General features: G+C 40.0%; 3 protein-coding genes across 4 annotated transcripts in view; all 3 read left to right on the top strand.

Moving 5' to 3' along the window:
- The first annotated feature begins 462 nt into the window (after window positions 1–462).
- On the top strand, window positions 463–5514 carry tagapb (T cell activation RhoGTPase activating protein b). Its single transcript, XM_072362304.1, has 10 exons — window positions 463–588; window positions 1051–1135; window positions 1243–1290; window positions 1662–1731; window positions 2010–2164; window positions 2523–2684; window positions 3119–3228; window positions 3561–3747; window positions 3990–4071; window positions 4250–5514. Exons 2-10 carry the CDS (start codon window positions 1109–1111, stop codon window positions 5416–5418), a joined length of 2010 nt encoding a protein of 669 aa, XP_072218405.1. The 5' UTR covers window positions 463–588; window positions 1051–1108; the 3' UTR covers window positions 5419–5514.
- Window positions 5515–12981: 7467 nt separating this feature from the next.
- Window positions 12982–16420, top strand: rsph3 (radial spoke head 3). Its single transcript, XM_072362339.1, has 8 exons — window positions 12982–13163; window positions 13612–13693; window positions 13769–13910; window positions 14014–14159; window positions 14413–14616; window positions 14961–15123; window positions 15239–15325; window positions 16212–16420. The coding sequence occupies exons 1-8, from the start codon at window positions 13054–13056 to the stop codon at window positions 16289–16291; spliced, it is 1014 nt and encodes a 337-aa protein (XP_072218440.1). The 5' UTR covers window positions 12982–13053; the 3' UTR covers window positions 16292–16420.
- Window positions 16421–19060: 2640 nt separating this feature from the next.
- Window positions 19061–21466, top strand: part of ezrb (ezrin b) — a 32963-nt gene continuing 30557 nt past the window's right edge. The window contains exons 1-2 of one of the 2 annotated variants that reach the window (XM_072362891.1): window positions 19061–19132; window positions 20824–20944. In XM_072362891.1, the coding sequence (XP_072218992.1) occupies window positions 20933–20944 (12 nt within the window). In that variant the 5' untranslated portion in view covers window positions 19061–19132; window positions 20824–20932. Of the gene's footprint in view, window positions 19133–20734; window positions 20945–21466 lie in introns of those variants that run through there. The other variant, XM_072362890.1, reaches the window with a different exon arrangement.

Genomic DNA, 21466 nt, shown 5'->3' with positions numbered 1-21466 from the left:
CTGTTTTTCGCCCATTATCGTATTCCAAGAAGCTGATTAATACCCAGATGAGTTTTGAATTGCTTTGTTTAAAAATGAGAAGCCTTTTTCTGAATGGATACTTGATTGAGACTTTGGCAATGATTCACTCTGTGAAAGTTTCACACGGAGACGTCCGTGGAGCCTACGAGGAACCTCGTGCTCGCTTGTTGTGACACTTTTTATGCCCAAAAAAACCAGCAACGGCAGGCATGAAATTAGGTTATCATGGGTAAAGCCTTACAGGTGCACACGTAGGCTTGTGCATCTGTGTTGTCGTCCTGTTTCCACTGATGGACATAAAGCTACAGCAATTCGACAGCAAGTCAAGGAGGAAGTGGAAGGTGTCTGGTTTGGGGCACGCCGTGACGCTGCTTCCTGTTCCCATGACTGTGCTACACTTTCCACCAGAGTTGTTAAAAGAGACTGTGGGTGCAAGCCTAGTCTCATTCCTCCCACTGTCATCTGATAGCTTGTTTGAAACTGTGTGGATTAGTAACTCATACCATGCTGTTATTTCACCCACAGCTCGCCTGAGGTGAAAGAACGCTGGTTAGATACTCTTCACAGGTAAGAAAAATAACATTCTTTTTAACAAAGCTTAAATCAACAGACTGTCATACGTTTTCATTTACTGTTGCTATAGGTTTAACTGCACTTGAGGTACATTGTAAATACTCGGATCTATTCTGCCTTGTGATGTAGTTACACTGCACAAATACAGATCAACACATCTCCTGTTATCAAGTTTTAAATGAAATGGGAAAAAGTAGCCTTTCATGATCATCAATTCTGATAAGATGATAGATAAAAACAAGAGGGTGTCTTTGAACCTGAATGATCCTGTTTAATTTTGTAGATTGTAAGAGTACATCGTTCCATTTTGGTTAACCAATTTTCTTGTTTAATCCCTCAAATTTCAAATAACAAACAGAAATGAAAACAATAAAAAAAGCAAATACTTTGAGAGATTGCAAACTTTCTTAAGACAAATCCTACAAATTCTAAGCAAATTTATTTTTTTCATCACAGAAAAATTAACGACTCAAAAGCGAGGACTGGTTGTTCTTCTTCACCTCCAGACGTCCTCATGAAGGTGTTGAGTGGCAGCATCGCGGTAAGTTTCTAACTGTCCACACTAGCACAACTAGCTGAGACGAAAAGACTACAGAGGAGCTGTTATTCAATAATATTTCTCTTTCTCCTTTTCCCCCTCTCTTGTAGACTAAAACAGGAGGTGGCATGGAGCAACTAATTGAGCTTCCACTTGAGGTAGGTAAAATCTCCAAGTTGCTGACTTCTTGTTAAACTGTTGGTTGAAGACATCTGCACCTCTCTGTTTAACGCTGCAAGAATATACAGTAAAACTTCAGAAAAGAGTGTAGCTGCAAAAATAAACATGCTGTTAAACTGCACTATGAAAAATGTACCCGTGTTGGATAATGATAAATCGTACAGATTGTTTAATTTGTAGTCTGATTATATCACTCTAACTCATTCACGTGTTAGTAAGCATGTTGACTGAGGGGTGTGTGGCACAGGCGGGTTAGGAAAAAAGACATCCTCTTCCTCTTCTGCTTTTGTGCTCATGTTCCCTTTTGTGAGCTTGTCACCACATCACTTTTTCTTTATTTTGTTGCCAGGGCGATGCAAAGATCTCTGCGCTGTCAAAGCAGTTGAACAATCAAGAGGAGAGGCTGATGCAGCCCATTGGTGAGTTTGAAAGTGTCTGGTTTTGCAGACATCTCTAAGAGTGCCAGTTTTGCTGGAGGGAGGGCCCCATTGAGTATGCATTGAGACCACGAGAAAAACCACAGGCAGAAAAAGCAAATCTACCTACTGATTAAATCGAACAAGTGAAGGAAATCGTGTTATGTTGGCATTTAGGTTTTGATTCTTGCACATCTTTACTTATTGCAGGTTTGCACTAACTCAAAATAATTTATTTGAACAAAATATATTGATGGTTGCAACCTTTCTGCTTCCATTAGAAACCAGATGGAACCTGGTGAGGAACAGAATGAAGCTCAGAAAGGGTTCCACCAGTAAAGCATGCCGGACAGACACGGACACCAAGACTCAGCTGTTCGGACAGCCCCTCAGCAAGATATGTCCAGATGACTACTCACTTCCCAAACCAATTACAGTAAGTTAATTTTCATTTCAGATTTATTTTCCAAGTGGGTGGATTAAGTCGGTTCTCTCCGAGAACCAAAGTGTGTCATTTCCCCCTTTTGTGTCTCGGTTGTTTAAATGTATGAAGTAGGAAAATGCTTGAGGATAGACAGTTATTCTGTTTCCCTGAATAATGAACAAACCCCAAATTAGCTGATCTTTTACCCTTCATTTATGCATGCATTTATCCATGCAAGCACATGAGCTCCATGTTTATCAGTCTCAACCCAAAATGCACTCATACAAACACACACAGAGCCTGTTTCGTTTTTTGTATCCTAATCCTACCCTGCCTCATGCTTGCTCCTCTGTCTCCTCTCATCAACTAGGATCTGTTGGTGTTGCTGAGGAAGAGAGGTCCATCTACTGAGGGGGTGTTTCGTAAGACGTGCAACAGCAAGAATATGAAGGACATCAAAGAGCAGCTCAACAGTGGTGCAGAGGTGGATTTGGACAGTCAGCCTGTCGTTCTGATTGTGGGACTGCTCAAAGTAAGTTTCTTTACCTGTTCGATGAGTCAGAAAATCTTACAGCAGAGATTCATAAAAGCACATTTATATTACCTTTACCACTCATCTGTAAAATACATGAGTAATATTACTAGTCTTACTAACCACGACCACTTCGGCCACAACAACAGCGTGTACCTCCTGCAACTACATCACTCTTATGCTTTGCTTAAGGCAAAGTAGCTTGTGTACCTTTACTTTTAGTATCAAATTATGCTTAAACTACTGAATACATAAAGTGACTAACAGCTAAAGTCATCAATTATGTTTTTTTTTCAATATTCATCATAATTAACTAGAAATGCATCACACAGATTTGTTTAAGTCAGCACTTACAGACTTGTATATTGATTGCATATCTGAGTTTGTTTGAGAATAAACAATAAGCCTCACCACTGTCTGCTTCTGGTTTATAGACTTTTCTGAAGGAGCTTCCTGGCAGCCTGCTGAGGTCTGGACTTTATGACAAGTGGATGACAGCTCTTGACAATGAAGACACCCAGCAGAGAACTCTGGAAGTCACAAAGTAAGCAATCAATAGCTGTTAATGAGTAGTCAGTGACATTTACTGTGCTCGCATTTTTCACTTTTAGAATATGTGGCATTTGTATGTAAAGAGCATCTGTTTTTTCCACGAATGGTTATGTAGTTAAAAGCAGGAATGGGGATTTTTTTGTTCTTTTTCTGAGCATTCCAAATATCCTCTTTCTGTGGGCTGAATACAAGACACTTCTCATTTTTAGTCTGCCTTTGGTTTAAAAAAAGGGAAGAAATTCAAAACCAGTCAAAGAGCGCCAATCTAATCTTCTTCCTGTTTTTTTTTTTTTTTCCTTCCTCTTTATTCTGCCCGCGAACCAGGGTGGTAGATGATCTCCCGGGGTCCAACAAACTCCTCCTGCAGTACCTAATCTGCGTGCTGCACCACATCCTCGAGAGCGCAGACATCAACAAGATGGATGCCTACAATCTGGCAGTGTGCATCGGCCCCACGCTGCTGCAGCTGGAAGACACTCCGCTAGATGGGCAGAGGGAAAAGATGCAGAAGGTAAAAACTCTTGTTATGAATATGCTTTCTCACTTTTGGTGCTTTGAAGCTTTGTGGTTCACAATGCAGAAAACCTCAGGTTTCACAAGTTAGACTGCACTTGCGCAGACTTGTAAGTGCTAATAAAAAAAAGCTTATCAGGTCCAACCCGAAGCATTGAATTGTGTCTGGATTTTATCAAAATTCATGATCTAATTTTCACTTTGATGTACTCATCACAATACCTTTCTGATTTGCTGCAGGTCACAGAGCTAACTCAGTTCCTGATGGAGAATTATGAGATTCTTGGAGAAAATATCCCGAATTTGCTGCATACTGATGAAGGTAAAGTAACGAGTAATTCAAATGTTTGTAAATATCTTTATTTAGGGACTAGAGAGACGAATACATTTTATCTTATTAGAACATAAACCTCTTTTAGAGAAAAACATAAATTGAACTGGTTTTGAGTAAAATATGAATAAGGAGAGGCTAATCATGTCTTCCTTCTCCCACCCCATAGACTCTCTGTCTTCGCTACATCATGACTCTGCGTATGACAGCACAGACCCAGATGGAGATATAGAGGCAGGAGAGAAGATCAGGTCTACCCATGGGGAATGCGGTTCATCTTCCTCATATTCCTCTCTGAGTCCTAGCACAACCACCTCGTCATGGCAATCTGATGCTGCCTTCCCCACAAAGTCATCCTTCAGCCGCCGCTGCTCTGAGCCCATCATCCTCCGCTCAGCTGATCTTGAGAACTTGAGAGGCCACGCTAGAAGCCATGACGACTGCTCTGTGGAGAGGGAAGACTTTGATGAGCAGCCTCTAAAAAAGCAGATATCTGATGACTCCTTCTTGCTCAAAAGTCGAGGTGGAGCCCAGTCTGTTTTGTCTTTCCCAAAACTGAACAGCAGCTCCAACATGGATCCGCTGCCCTACATGGGTAAGGACTGCTCGTGCTCGTCTTTGGAGAGCTCCGCCTCAAACCAGTCAGAGGGCTCAGTTTTTACCAGCTCCCCAGGGGGGTCACCAGGATGCACCAGGAGGACAAACATCACCAATCAGCCCTCAGTGGCAACAAAAGCTAAGCTTGACAATGGCAGACCAGTTTCAGTTGAGAAGAAGCGATCACAGTCCATGAAAGTAGCCTCTAAAGTCCTAATGAGGACCAGGAGCTTAGGAGCTTTCAGCAGGAGCAGTCTGAAGAAAGACTCTCAGAAAGAAAACTCTTTCCCCTGTGAGACACTCCAGGAAGACTCCCAGAGTGAGGCAGATCCCTCAGCTGAGCTTCCCAAGCAACGTCCTCTATCTGCAATTGAGGTGTTTAAGATGGTAGACAGTAAGATGCCCTGCAGGCCTCCATCATATGAGCAGGCTGTGCAGAATGCAGGCCTTCCTCCACATTATAGCTCAATGACTGTACAAGACGCAGTAACGCTGGAGAGGAGGTCCCGCCCTTCCTCTGTAAATTATGACTTTTCAACTGCCTGCTCTGTCAAACAGTACTCATACAACCAGGACTGCTTTGCTCAAACAGCACAGGACAATGTTGTTGAGCAACGGCAGCCTTTCCGCCAGAGAGCCATGTCCGAGTCTGTATCCGCAGGCCAGCACGAAGTTGTGTCTCGGAGATGCAGCCATCCTGTGTTTGAAGAGCTTTCTTACGCCAAGGAGTCTTATGTCTGATCTACCTTGTAAAGGTATTACAAATTGGATTTAAGTTACACAAAGCATTTCTGAAAGGCATAAAAAGCGCACAGTATGGTATCACTAGGTGCAGCTGAGAGCACCAATCCAGTCCTCCGAGCTGGCAGTTTCTTTGATTTCCTCAGCGGCTTCAGTCATGGATTTAAAATGCTCACATACATACTGCGTTTGATACAGCTGGATTGCTTAATTTCTTTTAAGTAGCAAGTTTTCTTACTTATGACTGTTCAAATGATTGTCACAGCTGTGCCCACTGAACAGATCTGTTTTCATGTTAGTCTTTGTAAATGTACAAAAAGCTCACAAAATCTTTAGTTTTTTACAGGTTCACCTTGAATGAATGTCAGTCATGTGCTGCCTGTGTGGTTGCATATTATTAGTAGTGCTATTAAAAGTACGGATATTACATTATATGTAGTTACTACGATAGATGTTTAATCTATCACAATGAAGCTATAAACACAGGTCCCTGGATAAATATGCTATGAGTTTCTATGTTTTCTTTTTTTTTTGCTTTTTGTGAATGCACTTCACTTTGCATGGTCTTCTTCTCCCACTACACTAAAAGCACTTTTAGGATGAGTAACTATGCTTTTCTTATTTGTATGCTAAACTGTAAATAAAGTGAAACAGCAATTGATAGAGATGTGTAATGTTTGTCAAAGGATCTGTTAGACTCTTGAAACTAAATCATAAATGGTTTAAGATAAGCACAAGAGAAAAAGGAAGGTAAACAAAACAATAAAACTTTCAAAAAGTAAAGAAGTGTCTTTTGTCTTTGTTTTTATGAACTCTTTTGTAAGCTCCCCACAAGTGAATGTGGTCCTTTGTTCTTCCTCCATTAAACTCGTTAGTGGTAGAATTAAGGAGTAAATTAAGCACATTACTAGCTTGGCACAACTTCTCTTTGCTATATGTGTTGCATAACAGAAGTAGAGACCTCATTGAGAGAACAGCATGTTCTGGTACATACTGCAAGCTAAAACTGAACGAAACCAGACTGTGTCACATGGACGGATTTGGTTTTTCTCCGAATTGCTGTTCCTCTTGTCTGTGACTGTGTGATGGGCTGATGCCACCGCTTCTTCCTTCCTTTCTAAAATGGTTTAAGAGTGTTTCCTTCCTCAACAAGATGACTTAACTTATCAAAAAATTGCAACTGATTGACAGTGAGTATAATTTTGCATACTTTGCTGAATGTTAACATAAACAGCACTCTGACACACTATCAACAAAAGTTTAAACACATCAAAAACTGTCATTAGAAAATATGAATTGTACTTCGTTGGAGCCAGTGCATTTATTTTGAGCCTCAACCTCATTTAACATCTTCTTATCGCTGTTTGAATTTCTAAAGTGAGGTGTGAACAGAAACTTGAGGCTGCATGGTTTTAGTCAATAATACTGTTAGAAATAGGAACAACCATCCTTTGTGCCCCTTCTGATGAATTACATTGCACACACAGGAGCACTGAGAACGTAGTTTGTTTTATTTCCTGTAAAGAAACATCTCCAAAATTATTAAAATGTAATGAGTCAACTGCTCCTACCTTTGTTAATAGATTAGATTCAACTTTATTGTCAACTTTATATATATATATATATATATGGTGGTGAATCAACAGTGGTTACAGTAAATACAAGTGCTCTTTCCAGTGTTTACTAAATGCAACAGGAATACCATGTGTCATGTTGGTTCTGTAAGGCCATCATGATTGCATTTTTTACATTTCTTTTTGTGTATAAAATTCCTTTTTTCTAGTTGGGCATGGCCCATTCACAATGTTCAAGAAGTGATAGACTGGTCAAACATTGTGAATATGCTAAAACTTTTTAAAGCCTTACAGTGGTCCATTTCTTTAAAAATGTTCAAAGCGTCCAAGGGAGTGAACCGGCTTTAGAAATGTTTTAAAGTCACTTTAAAATTTTAAATCAAGACCCGTTCACAAATGCGCTATTATTTTTTCTTAAAAGTCATGATTCCATTTGACATGTTGCTGCCATGGTTCACCATCTTGTCTTCACCCAGGTACTCTTGAAGTAAAGGACCACCTGCCCCATTTTTTCCCTGTCAGAGCCCAACAAATGTCCAGTACAGCATCCTAAATTCAGTACCTTTAAGCTGCTGTTCAATCCAAATAGTCCAAACCCCACAAACTATTCAATTTAGTCATTAGATAAATCACATTTAAGAGGTCAGCAGAAATGATTCATGCTGCTGTTGCTGTTAGTCATACTTGAAAAAAAATTGATCCACTAATTGATCCAATTGCATTGGATATCTTAGACCACTCAAGAATACTCTCAAATTTACATTTGCATTTAATTTTAAACAGAAACACCTCTTTTAAGTTTGTTCATTAACGAGAATCTAATCTGCAAATGAGAAGTATGTTTACTTCTCATTTGCCACCTTTGGTCTTGCAGGCTTTCAGCTCCCACCAGTGTTCATTGTTACCGCTCAGCTCACTGTGATCTTTCACTGACAATGAAGGCAAGAGCTGAACACTCTGTGGCATACCAGTGTATTCAGTGTGACGAGTTCCTCGGTGTGAACATGTGCTACAGAACGTTCTGTATCAACAATGCTCACGTGTCAAGTGTGTGTTCAGAAAAACAGGGTACAGATATTTTCTCAGATAACTGGGGGGAATCCAATGACTTTTACTGCTGTGCCTTGACAGAAATATTGCATGTTGCAAACAGCATTATCATCTTTACAGCAGTTTTTATGACAACAATATAAAGAAATGTAGCACAGTTTCCATGAAGAAAAGTGACTGCATTTGCGCTTTTTACGCTGCAGAAAGGCCCGTTTGCGATGGCTTTCTGATCTATTTTTCTTTTTCTAATGCTCTTTGTCTCTGGCCACTTCCACTCATTTTTGGGTTCTCGTGGAATTTTTATATTTTCTTGCTTAGGAAAGTTTCTAACAGAGTCAAATGTGGGAGCCATGACAAGAGCTAGTAGATCTGTCTGAATGTTGAGGAAGGCACTTTCAGTACTTCCTTTATTATCACCCTCAACACAGAAAATACTGAACAATCCTTCATAAAAAACAAAAAAAATAGATAAAGGAGAAAATGCTATACCATAATTCTTTGCAACTGGTTCTTTTATTTTATATTGGTTATAGACTGATTTGGATTCATGTTTAAGGTCATGAGGGCAGGAGGGTCAGTGCGAGCAGCAACATTAAAACAAATATATTTCACTTGAGTAGCTTTCATTCAAGGAAATCTTGGGAATGGGGAAATATTTTCTCTGAGTTGTCCATGTTTAGTCATTAGGAGATAAAATTAGAAGAAAGCACAGAAAAAAAATTAAGATCTAAAACAACTAAATGACGCACTTTAACAGTTCTAACTTTACAGAATGATTCAGTGAGCTCCAAAATAGGCATCCTTATAGTATTCTTATAGTGTTACAGTGAATGCTGTACAGGTGGATGAAAGTAAATTTGGATGTGGGTTGTATGACTTTATCAGGAAAGGTCAGTGGGCAAATGAATGACTATCAAAGTCTGCATGCATCTAAGTTATCTTGGTTATCTAGCCCTTACTCTGCTTTTAGATATTTTGCTATCGCTGCAGTGACCTTTTACTTGGTGCTCAAAAATTCCCCTTCTCGGTGCCAGTATGTTTCCATCATGGTCAATCAAAAAATCTCTTCACCAGATGCACTCACACTCCCCACATCTACTCATTCACCTGCTCATCCCTACCTGTCAGCACACATACCCCTCACTATCAGACCCTCGCCACTTCATCACAACAAATTCTAAGATTTCTTAGATGTCTTCTCAAAGTCAAGCCATTATGGGATCATTTACTTTCTGTACTCCTTTTGATCAAGAATAAATTATTCAAATAATTCCACAACTAAATGGATATTAGGTACTATTTATCAAATCAGGTTTCAAGTATACTTCTTCCTCCTGCTCCACCACAGCTCCTGACACAGAGAGTGCATCACTTTTTTCATCAGCCAGAATTCTTCTTCACTGTGTTTGTTGAGTGACTTCAGAGTGTTTTAATTTGTAGATTGTGTGAGTGGGATTAACACACTGAAAAGATGATGTTGTGTGTACATTACTGCACTGAAAAGGGGTAGACGTGTGGAAGCATGCCCAGCTGGTTGTGTAATATTGTGGCCATCACTAATGAGAAAAAGGCTAAAACACTGGCAAGCCAAGCGGTTTACTCTTTTAATAATGTGTAATGCTTTGGGACAGCTAAAGCGTAAAGAATGCAACGTGCACAGTGGAGAGCAAATCCCAGAGTCCAACAACGCAGAAGTCCCTTGTTTGAATAGAAGTTCTTTATTCTTTCATGAAAAAGATCAAAAACAGATGACGTAGTTTCATCGTGATCTCGTCCAGCTGAAGTTATATTTAGCTGTTTGCGCTGTCAATAAACACAGTTCTCTTGGCAATGTTACATAATGATCCTTTGCTTTTATATTTGAATCATCAACCTTGCCTGTTATGTAAGTAAAATGAAGACGCAGAACTGAATCACTGACATGGAGACAAAAGAAGGTGGCACTTCTGTCGTCACTCTCACCACAAAGCTCTCACCTTTGTCCTTGCAAATACAGATTGGTATAAATTCTGGTGTCCTACTTTTCCCTGACAGTTTCGATCTTTTTTGTACAGCTGAAAATGCTTTGTGTGGTTTGGCCCAGTGTCGAGCTGAGTTTCTGCGTTTCACTAAACACCTCGTGCTGCCCACATTTCGGTGAGCAAAACAAATCTGTTTTCAAGTGCACAATCTTGCTTTGCTCGTGTACACTTTAGGCATCCAAAAAAAACAACAAGAAGCAGCATATCAAGCCTGCATCAGAGCTCACATGAATGCCCATCCTAGTGATAACTTAAAAGACATGATAAATTCAAGATAAATCTGTAAATTCTTTTGAAGAAACAGCTTTTGAGATAATATATTGATGTGCAACAGGAGGACAACTTTGTCACCTTTTGGCTTTTTTGCACAGGAAGTGGTGCTTGCATCAGAAGGTTATACTAAGAAACACTGAGATATGTTGTAACAGCGTACAAGAAAAGTGTGTCTGTTTTTCACCAAATTCTCTGATGCACCTGTGCTTTGCACTCCATTTGATCTAGAAAACTTTACAACGATGTTTTAACATAGTGTCATGGCACGGCTATATGTGGCCCGCTTTATAAGAATGAAATTTTTTAAAAAAGATCCAAAAACATACATAGATGAGATCGAATGATAAGTGGTTTAGAAAAAAACAAAAACAATTGCACGGCACTTTGTGGCTCTGTTGTGCCTCTGCACAACCCATCAGGACAAATCTGGGCATGTTTGTTCATGACAACAAGATGCAAAAGTTGTTAAGGTGTGGTGCCACGCTTTTCAAGCATATAAATCAATATCCTCAAAGCTGGGAACAGCTATATTCCTCAGAGGGTCACTGGGAAGACATTATGGCCAAGGTTTAGACCCTTCTGTGTGAAAGCTTGGTTTTTCTGCCAATGTACAGTAGAGGCTTTAGGGGAAAACTTTAGATTATAATGCCCTGAATGTGAATTAATTGATATTACATTGAATACAAACTTATGTTGTTTTTTTCATATCATTCATGTATTAATTTTACCTTAAATTTGATTCTAATTACTGATAAACCTGCAAACTGATCTATTTAACATTAACAAATATCTGACCCTAAGTGTCAGATGTCTTAAGAGATGACATCTGAAAGATGTTTCATTTCACAGGGATATATATGATCAGTGAGTAAAATACAAAGCCTGAAATCCTGCAGCAGCATCATCTGCCTCCCTGTCTTCATCCAGTGCTCCCTGTTTCTGAACTTGTCCTTTTTGTCATATTCTGTTCTCAAATTGTAATTTTCTCTCTTTTCTCCATTTCTGATCTGGTAATCTCACCCTCTGAGGTTTTGTCCCCATTCTTATTCCATGTTTCACACCTTCCTCCTGTCCAATCTTCAGCATTCTCTTTCTGAAAAAGATCAAAAGATTAAAAAAATTTAAATGAATCCTTATTACTGGTTTGCACAGTGGTGTGGTGGCTAGCAGTGTCGCCTCACAGCAGGGTTCCAGGTTCAACTCCCGGCTGGGGCCTTTCTGTGTGGAGTTTGCATGTTCTCTCCAAGTATGTGTGGGTTCTCTTTGGGTACTCTGGCTTCACACTGTCCAAAAATATGCATCTTAGGTTAATTGGTGACTCTAAAATTGTCCTTAGGAGTGAGCGTGTGTGTGGCTGTTTGTCTTGTTTGTCTCTGTGTGGCCCTGTGATGGACTGGCGACCTGTTCAGAGTGTACCCTGCCTCTCGCCCGATGACTGCTGGGATAGGCTCTAGCCGCCCTGCGACCCGACCAACGGATTAAGCGGGGAAAGAAAATGGATGGTTTGTACAGCAGACCTGTCAAAAAACTCTGGCCTCGAGTGGGTAGGGTGTGGACCTTGTTAAAACTCCTGTTTTTTTTGTACTGCAGGAGTATGTAACAGGTAGGTTACAGTAAAAGCAGGCTGTTATTGACAGTTGAAGGTTTAATATATTACCTTTTATTATTTATGCATTGTGCTTAGACAGAGTTGATACACTCCTTTCTGTGAAAGGTCAGAACAGGAAAGACACTGAGTTGAGTGTAGAGAGAAACTGCTACATGCTTACAGAGAGAGCCAAAACAGGTGAGATGAAGCCTCTATAGTGGAAAAATATCAGACATGGGGAGAAAGGGAGGACTTTTCTCACACAGGGAGAAGACATTTGAATTGAGCAGAGATGGGTTGCGAGGCTGATATCGGACCGAGGCCTAATCAGGGAATGCCAAGTCTAAACCACAGCTTCTCCCAACTTTTGGACCAATAATATTCATATCATATTTGTATGGCAGTATAAAAGTATATTTTGCAAAAGAGTGGTACCCTTTTTTCTGATCAGACTGCCTGTCAGAGAGAGGTCCACAGCGCTGTGTAACTTGAACCATGAACCATTTAATAAATTCTGAATCATACTTGGATTGGTTTGTATATCTTCTCTCAGACAAACGAACACGACATGACACTTAATCCTATCATAGCTGCTACATGATTTATTTTTGACAATCAAGGATGCAGCCTGCTTTGACTGCGCCCCATGATGATACAATAATTTAAGTTTTTTTATTCCCCACAACTTTTCATAATTCAAATTTTCATGCCCGTTTCATTTGATCATTTCCTCTGTAAACCTGTCTGCACTTCCTTTAATTTTATTTAATTCGCTTACACTTAGTTTTCCTATTGAAACTACTCCGTTCTTTTGATTCGGAGTATAATGTTTCATGGTGTGTCTTTACATGCATGTGGAAAAGCGCTTTGAATTGCATTTGTAAATGAAATGTGCCAGCCCATCAGTGGTAAAATAAACGGTTAAAAAATTTGCTCGGATCCATTTGAAAGGAAGTCACGTAACAGTCGTTTTTTTTTAAACTTCCTGGAAACGGTTGCTATAGCAGATGGCATAACAGTCGGTAGCGTCTGCCCTTTTATTTGAGCGTTAATACGCGCTGACTAGTTACCTGTCAGCGTTATCGTTAGTTAGTTAACTGTAGCTGAAGTGTCTGATCGTTTCTGAACGATGGCTTTCGGTTCACAAAGCCACAGAAACCCAAATGGAACGTACACCTTCTCAAGTCGCCCCAGACCTGTTGAGAACCGCTCCAAATACAGGGAGCCTCACTATGAACAGTACGTTTCCCTAAGAATGTTATTTATATATATGCGCTTATAACGTCTATGTAACGTCATCCTTCTAAACAAGAGTAATGCAGTGTATTTGCAAAGGAAATACAATGCAAATATGCAGAGAGTTTGTGAGTTATTGTAGTTTAAGTACATTGCTTAATTTGACAGGTAAAGTTGTTTGTTGGTGTACTGATATAGTCAATTTCAAAATGTCATGCATAGTCCATCTACCTCGTCAAAATGGGCTTCAATTTCAACATGACAGTGCTTTTTAGACAATAATTCCGAAACAGTACTGAAATCTATCAGTCCCCGCTTTGGACACACTGTTATAGTGATCTCCTTGTTACATGTATCGTCTTTTTTCTGCTTGTGTCAGTGTATGTGTCTGAATGTTTTTTGTTCTTGTCTCATTTGCATAACCGCACTGTGCTTTTTCCTGACATTACAGGGAACAGCACAATTATGGAAACATCATGTATGATCGTCGTGTTGTCAGAGGAAATACTTACGCCCAGCACATCGTGTCTACTGTATGTATGAACCCTCTGTTTTCCTGTGATTTTCTGTGGCCTTCTTTATCTACTGTTATCATTCACTATTGACAGACCGCTCAGCTCGACCCCTCTGAGATACAAAGACAAGAGGCGATCAGAAAGGCAGCCATGGCTCGAAAACGGGCCAGAAAGCAGTTCAGACCCAGGACTCCTGAAGCCCTGCCGGGTAGACAACACATTGACGTACAAACAGGTAAACTGCTTCTCCTGGCAGCAAACTTTCACCTGTTTGTTTTTAAGAACAACACAAATCTTGTTTTTGTTGATCTGCTCTTTCATTTTTATATTTGTTTCAGAGCTTTACCTTGAGGAACTTAGTGAAGTAATTGTAGCTACAGACATTGAGTGTCAGACTGATGCGTTCATGGACAAACCTGCAACTCCGCTCTTCATTCCTGCCAAATCTGGCAAAGATGCTGAAACACAAATAGAGGAGGGAGAGGTGGGCAATCTTAACTACCTCGAAAAAAAATCCCTCTTCTGATCTTACACATACCTAAATTAAGCCATCTTGCCCCACTCATGACAGCTTGAGAAATGCTTTTTTTAGAAAATGTTTTTTTTACTCACGGCTGTATGGAAGTGAAATAGGAAGCTAAGGGTATTAATGAAAGAGAACATGTAAACAATTAGCTGGTTTAATGGTTGGTTTAAAAACAATTTTTAAGATTACTTCCTTCAATTATCCCCTGCAGTTGTTCGACTTTGACATGGAGGTGCAGCCGGTCTTGGAGGTCCTGGTGGGGAAGACAATCGAACAGTCTCTGTTGGAGGTGATGGAGGAAGAGGAGCTGGCCTGCCTGAGGGCCCAGCAGAGGGCCTTTGAAGAGCTCCGAAATAACGAGCTGGCAGAAGTGCAGCGGCTTGAGGAGCAGGAGAGACGCCACAATGAGGAAAAAGTATGCAATAATCTACCTTCTGAATCTACTTGATGGGCTGTTTGCTCATGTTACCAGGGAGACTGATGGAACAGATCGGCTCTGTGTTTGAGCATTGAAATTTGATCTAAGTCCCAAACATTCATGTGACACATCACCTAAAGGCCTCTTTAGTTTGATATTAGTAGCCAGTTTGTCATAAATGCATGTTTATGTGCTGTTTTCTTTCTGCATTTCCTTGAAACCAAGATTTTCTTTTCAAAGTATGAACTACCACACACCAAAAATTAAAAAGCAAGATGAAGCTGCTTTAATAAAAAGGGTTTGTTGGTGCTTGATTATAAATATGTTCCTTTTGATCTCAGGAGCGTAGGATTGCCCAGCAAAAGGAGATTCTGAAGAAAGAGAAGGAAACTGCGGAGAAGATCGCAGCCCGGGCGTACACCCAGCAGTACTTGGCCGGCCTCCTGCCTGCAGTCTTCACCTCACTGAGAAGCCACGGCTACTTTTATGACCCTGTGCAGAAAGGTGAGCCTCTTCAGCTTTCACCACTCTGCCACACGAGAGCTAACTGCACCCACAACTCTTTGCACAAATGTTTTTCATGTGACGTTTATGACACGTTTGTGCTTCTGATTTTCAGATATTGAGACTAATTTCTTCCCATGGCTCATGGCTGAGGTTAACAACAATTTGGAGAAGAGATACACAGCGAGAGAAATGTTGGACAGTAAGATATTCTCATTGTTTTTTTTAAAATATATTTTGATTCTTCCATCCATATACTTGCTTAATCCAATTCAGAGTTGCGAGGGGGGGCTGGAGCCTATCTCAGCTGCCACTGAGATACATCCTGGATGGGTCACTCGTCCATTCCAGGGCCACACAGACAAATGAGACAAAAACATCACTCACACTCACTCCTGGGGTCAATTTCAGTCGCCAATAGACCCTCTTTGAGTGGTACAAAATTCTGCAGAAGCTGCATATTCCTGCTTCCATTACATTCATGGATCAAACAAAAGAAATCACATGTTTTGGTGACCACAAGTTCTTACCAACTAATCCATCCATCCATTTTCTATACCCGCTTAATCCAGCTGTAGGGTTGCGGGGGGGGCTGGAGCCTATCCCAGCCATAATTGGCGAGAGGCAGGGTACACCCCAGACAGGTCGCCAGTCCACCACAGGGCCACACAGAGACAAACGAGACACACACAGGGACAATTCTAGAGTCACAAATTAACCTAACATGCATATTTTTGGATGGTGGGAGGACGCCGGAGAGAACCCACGCATACACGAGGAGAACATGCTAACTCCACACAGAAAGGCCCCAGCCGGGAATTGATACCAACTAATCATTGGGATAAAACGTTAAAGACTAGTAGATTATTTTATTTTAGGTTTACTTTAAAAAGCATTTCTGCTGTGCTGGTAATCAACATGATTATCAGCTGATAAATTCCCTGAAAGCATCCCTATCACTGCAGAGACAAAGTTTGAGTGCCACCTTGTGGTTGTTTCTGAACATTACAGAGTCACTAACATGATGACGTCTACGCACATGGAGTAGAATGCATCTGAAAGATGTTTATCTGGTCTGTCTGTTTCAGATATCATCCTTGATGTCACACAGAAAAGACTGGAGGAGTTCAAAGTGCTGGAGACACAGCCGAACAGATCTGACTCATAAAGAGTCTCTGAACAATAAAATGTTTTTCATTGACTAAAATACCAGTACCAGTGTGAGTTTATATGTTTGTTTACATTTCTACATTGGAATGTTATATGTTCTGTTTGTATTCAGTGTGTCGCTCATATCATGGACTTAACTTTGTGGAGAGTTGTTTTATGAGTGTTGACATCAGCTGTATCTGCAGAGCTTAGAGATGGTTGCCTTGTTTTTTACAGACAAATTTTCTGGGCAAAGACAGCAAATTTGTCTCAGTGATACCCTAAAATGTGGAATTCTTATTGGTTTTACCTTGCCAAATCTATAAACGTTCAGGTAAAATGCAGTGATTCTTGTATTTACTTTGACGTATTTCACTGCCGACAGTCTCGTTATTATACATCCATTTTGATAAGTTGAATAGGTCTGCAACACATTCTTAAAAAAAAGCTTCGATCTTGTAATAAGATAAAAGTGTAATCCTGATTTGTTACTAAAGCAGTTGCCATGGGAGGCTGAGTCTTTGAGGAGCACAAAGACAGTCATCCTTAAAGAAATTTGGAATATATTGGGTAATTCTCCCTCTACAGTGCAAAATATCACTAAAGGATTCATTAAAGGCATGACTACTTTGGGATCAGAGAAATCTGGGATGGACCGTGACGGTCAGAAAGTGTCATGTGGTCAGATTAATGATGCCGAGTGCACCAGACCAAAATGAAAAACAAACCAGCCTGACTGTAATCAGCAATAAGTCCAAAAGCCACACTCTAGGATGGTACGAGGTAGTATCAGATGAGATCTAATTAAAATGATGAGACGCAATGTAAAATATCTTGGGTTCATGCTGTCTACAATGAAATAAAAGTCCTTGTAAGTGTAAGAATCACTGTTTTTGTGTGTGTGTGTGTGTTTCCCACCGTGGCTCCTGTAAGAGTTTTCTCAATAATCCATTCATCAGAGGACAGAGGTAATCTAATATGTTTAAAATGCCAGCATTAAGTGGGACATTGTGCAGGGGCCTTAGCAATGATGCCATTATCATTAGTCTGACTTCACTTTTTGAATTAAACATTGTGAGATACCATGATAAGGGTGAAGGTTAATTTGTTAGCTTGAAAATAGCAGTTTTTATTCAGTGATGGGGTGTACAATGTTCCAATGGAACCTGCTGTGGAGAAAGACTATCCTGTAATTGTTAATTTTTCTCACTTTTGAGATAGCCAGTGAAAACAGTCTGTTTTTTGGGACTTCCTGACATTTCTCCATTTGAACTTATCAGGGTGAAAGTTCCTGTCTGTTCCCCTGCTTCTAAACATTCCAACCAAGGAAAAACAGACAATATAGCACACTTTGAAAGGTTTTATCTTGAAAAGAATGAGTCACATAATAGTAGAGTAGGCGAGAAACGGGTTTTAAGGAACTCAAAATATTCAGAGGCCCATTCAAAGTGCCTTCTATTGGCTTTATCTTTTTTGCATTTCGCATAACTCTGCAAAAGGTTCATTCAAGTGCAGTAACAGGCAAATTCAAGAATGTTTTGCATGTCCCAGAAAGACATATTGAAAGCTCATGCTATTCTGCTTCCTGAACAATCCATAGGAGAAGCGTTATTAAGGTTGAATCCTGCTGCTCTTTCGTTTCTTTTAAAACCAAAGTGGTGTTCCTTCAAACTACAAATCCTTATTATATCAGTCAGGTGGGGAGGTAGTTTGGTTTGTGTCTTCGAGTCAGTTTAAACTCACACATTTTTTATTTCCTGTTGGCTCACCAAGAAGGGATTATCAGATTGGGGCAGTGATACTGATCACTAAGATGAAGCTACTTGAAAAAGATTACATAATAGAAGTGGTGTAGGGTATTGTCGCATCACCTTTCGGTTTCGTGTTATGGTAAGAAGCAGGTCTAACCTCTGCTATATACGAGTCTATTTTAATCCCGCCGTGCCATTGGTCGGCTCACCTTTGACGCCTCCCATCGCCGGCAGCGCCTCCTCGGTTCAGTTGAGCACGCGGGCGGATGATGTCGCGCCCTTCCCCGTCAAAGTTTGTGCTGTGATGCATCTGTGCCCGGGACAGATGACGCCCCAGTCTTTACTCAGCTGATTGATGAGCTTTTCGTGTATTTATACAATGAATTAAGAGCTGCTGCTCACATGATTGAATTCTCACAGGTTTCAGTTTTCTCAGCAGATTTAAGGTAGAAGTCATGCACATTTAATCCAATATTTGAGTACATTTCTATGACGGTTATTGAACTTTAATTGAGTTATGTTAGGTTTCATCACATTCAATTAACACATTCATTACTTATGGCCTACCTTAACAAGTGTAAGCCATGAAGGCTTTGAGCGACAAAGAAAAAGTAATAGGTACAAATATAACAATGCATTCACCTTTTTATTTTATTTTATTTTTTGAATTTATCAGTTTGTTTTTTAGTTTGACTCCATTTGATCCGAAATTTTTAGTAAAATTTTCTTGATTCTTTGATTCACATTAAAGTGACAAATTCACAGGCTGCTTCACAACGTCACTGCTGGTTTGCTATTGACTTTAAATGAAAGCCATCTAAGCCATGTGTTTTTGATTATAGAATAAGATAAAACTCACAAACATAACTTTTAAAGATTTAAAGAGGGGGGGGGGGGGGGGGGCAATAATAAAACTGACTGGTTTTGTGAGGAAGTCCCTCAGAGACCACTCCAGGGCCCCCGCACCCCTTGTTGGGAATGACTGCTCCTGCACACTTTCTCAGATGGAGGAGCGCCATATTGCGCCTGACTGAACAGAGGGAGCGGAGATCTGCGGCTGCCCGTTTCGGACCGCCGGTCAATCATCATCTCATCTCCAAACAGCTCCGGTAAGACTCCAAACTCAGCAGCGGTGTGTCGAGCTCATATCCTGGCGCAGCCCAAATATGCTCAAATATATTGTTTTTGCACTTTTTCCGCGCACCTCTCTGCTGCTCAGCACAAAAGAGGAGAATCCCACACCTGTTGTGGGATTATGGTGAGGATGTGGCGGACTGCAGCGCAGATGAACCTCCCGCACAAAGGGAGGCTTTGTTACAACCCGAGATGAATACATTGGTGTTTAAACAGTTCTGCGGTCGATTTTACTATGAGATCTTAGGTGGATAAGTTTGATTTTGTGTCCTGGGTCTCAGTAGTTTCCCGGTTGCTGTGGGTGTGCACCCAACGTAAACAAAACCATCCCGAGGAAGTATTCCCTGCTCTGTACATGATCACTTTATGACATTTATACACCCTGTAAACACATCTAAAGGTTACAGTATAGCAGAGAACTGCTATTGTTTTTCGTTAGAAAAAGGCGCAGCATTTTCTCTTTTATTCCTTAACGATTTTGTCACAGAGCAATAATGGCATGAAAGGGTCCCATAAATCTCAATTGAGGTATGGGTTTACTGGCGTAAGAAGGCGTCATAATAGAAGGCTACAACAGACACGGGTGGAGACGATGAGTTTATTCTATGGGTAAAATGGGTGAGGCAAGTTAAATACCAAATTTAACTTTCATGTGCTTCGGTGATTCAACTGTGTCAATCATAGACAAAATGAGTTACTTCCGGTGCTGTATTTCAGATTAAAATGTCGAATAGCATGCGTTTTTTTTTTTTTTTGGTTTGTGTTAAACAGCGTCCAAACACTGTCAAACAAAAACCATACCAATCCTGAAAATGTCTAGAAGTTTTTAAACAATTAGGAGAATAGTTGATTCAATGAATGATTTGAGAAGAAATACTGTTAAAAATGTAATTAGAAATTGACCTTGTTGTTGGTGTTCAATGTGCAAACAGATTTGAATCACTGGAATGGCAGTTCCATAAAATTATAAAAGCGATTATAAAATAAGGATAAGGAACAGTATTGATATACACTTACTCATTTCTACTTTAACTAAAAGTTGAAGAAAGATGGACATTTAGAGTGTGTGAGCGCTTAGGCCCGTTTGAGTAGAGCTGAGCATATACTTGCAGGAGAAACTTGATCCTCGACTGCATTATCTGGGTCTGTTAGTCTGGTTTTTAGAAGCACGATTTAGATTGAACAAACATATATATATATATATATATATATATATATATATATATATATGTTCATTTTAAACATCTGGTTTTGTTCAAATTAACACAATACTTCTGTATTATCTAGTGTCACATAAAAATCCCACACAGGACGGGTTCTGATTGCTTATGAATTAAAGGGGATGATACAAACTGAACGAATACTCAATGGACTGATTAACAATAGCTGTAATAATTGGATGAATGATTTGGTTGTATTTGCCTGAAAGCAAGCTTTGTTCTACCATAGGGACGTGTGACGTTTGGAGTATGAGCATCGTGTTGATCTTATGTTGAAGGCGTCAGTTAAGCGCCTTTTGTTTTGTGGTGGCTGCTGTTAACTTGTTGGTTTCCGAGGTGATTCATCCTGATGGTTGTCGCCCACAGGAGTGTCGAACTGCCCTCAGCCGGGTGTAAGTAAGGCAGAAGTGTTTGAAACTCGTTTCTCCTCTTTTCTCTCATTTCAGGAAGGCACGGTGAGAACCGCAGCCACACAGAGCGCAAGTCTTTTTTTTCTGGAAACATTGATTTTTATTTCACTGTTTCTCGCGCAGAGCCCGGAAAAAAGACAGAAAAATGCCCAAAGCGGTAAGTGACTCTTTGGATTTCAGATGTTTTTTTTACTGAGTTTTGTTGAAACACAGCTACAGATGGACGAGACACTGAAGTATTGCAGGATGACGTTTAATGTGGTCAGAACTTTGTTTAATCACTATAATCTAACATTCAAGTTAGGTTAAGGTAATCTCTTGGTCAATTAATTGAATTAAAACCTTAGAAATGATTTATTATATTGGTTGACAGAACGTCATAAAGATATTAGATATACTTTCCAAATGTCATAACATCAGGTATTTATTGATGTTTTGGGGTGATAAATCATGTTTGGATGTGCTTTTTGAAATAAAACCAGTTAAATATATTTACCCACTTACATGTAGTTTCACATGAACAGAAAGATATAAAATGTGAAGCATTAAACTTAACAGGAACAGCACAATATCATTTTAACAGGATCAGTATGTAGTTCTGTCATACAAATGTAAAAATGAAGTCTCTGTTAAAGGGGAATGCCACTTAAATAACATGTTCATCGCATATCCTGGGGTT

Source organism: Leuresthes tenuis, unplaced genomic scaffold (genome assembly GCF_036924035.1).
Source record: "Leuresthes tenuis unplaced genomic scaffold, fLeuTen1.0.hap1 SCAF_13, whole genome shotgun sequence".
NCBI lineage: Eukaryota > Metazoa > Chordata > Actinopteri > Atheriniformes > Atherinopsidae > Leuresthes > Leuresthes tenuis.
Note: the sequence above shows the minus strand (reverse complement) of the source record. Positions and strands in the feature narration are given on the sequence as shown.

Excerpts from the sequence above, each read along its gene's own strand:
- tagapb (XM_072362304.1), top strand. The coding sequence starts at position 1,109 with ATGAAGGTGTTGAGTGGCAGCATCGCG. Across the intron at positions 3,229-3,560 it reads AGAACTCTGGAAGTCACAAA|GGTGGTAGATGATCTCCCGG; the intron begins GTAAGCAATCAA and ends CCCGCGAACCAG. Across the intron at positions 3,748-3,989 it reads AGAGGGAAAAGATGCAGAAG|GTCACAGAGCTAACTCAGTT; the intron begins GTAAAAACTCTT and ends GATTTGCTGCAG.
- rsph3 (XM_072362339.1), top strand. The coding sequence starts at position 13,054 with ATGGCTTTCGGTTCACAAAGCCACAGAAACCCAAATGGAACGTACACC. Across the intron at positions 13,694-13,768 it reads CCCAGCACATCGTGTCTACT|ACCGCTCAGCTCGACCCCTC; the intron begins GTATGTATGAAC and ends CACTATTGACAG. Across the intron at positions 15,124-15,238 it reads TTATGACCCTGTGCAGAAAG|ATATTGAGACTAATTTCTTC; the intron begins GTGAGCCTCTTC and ends TCTGATTTTCAG.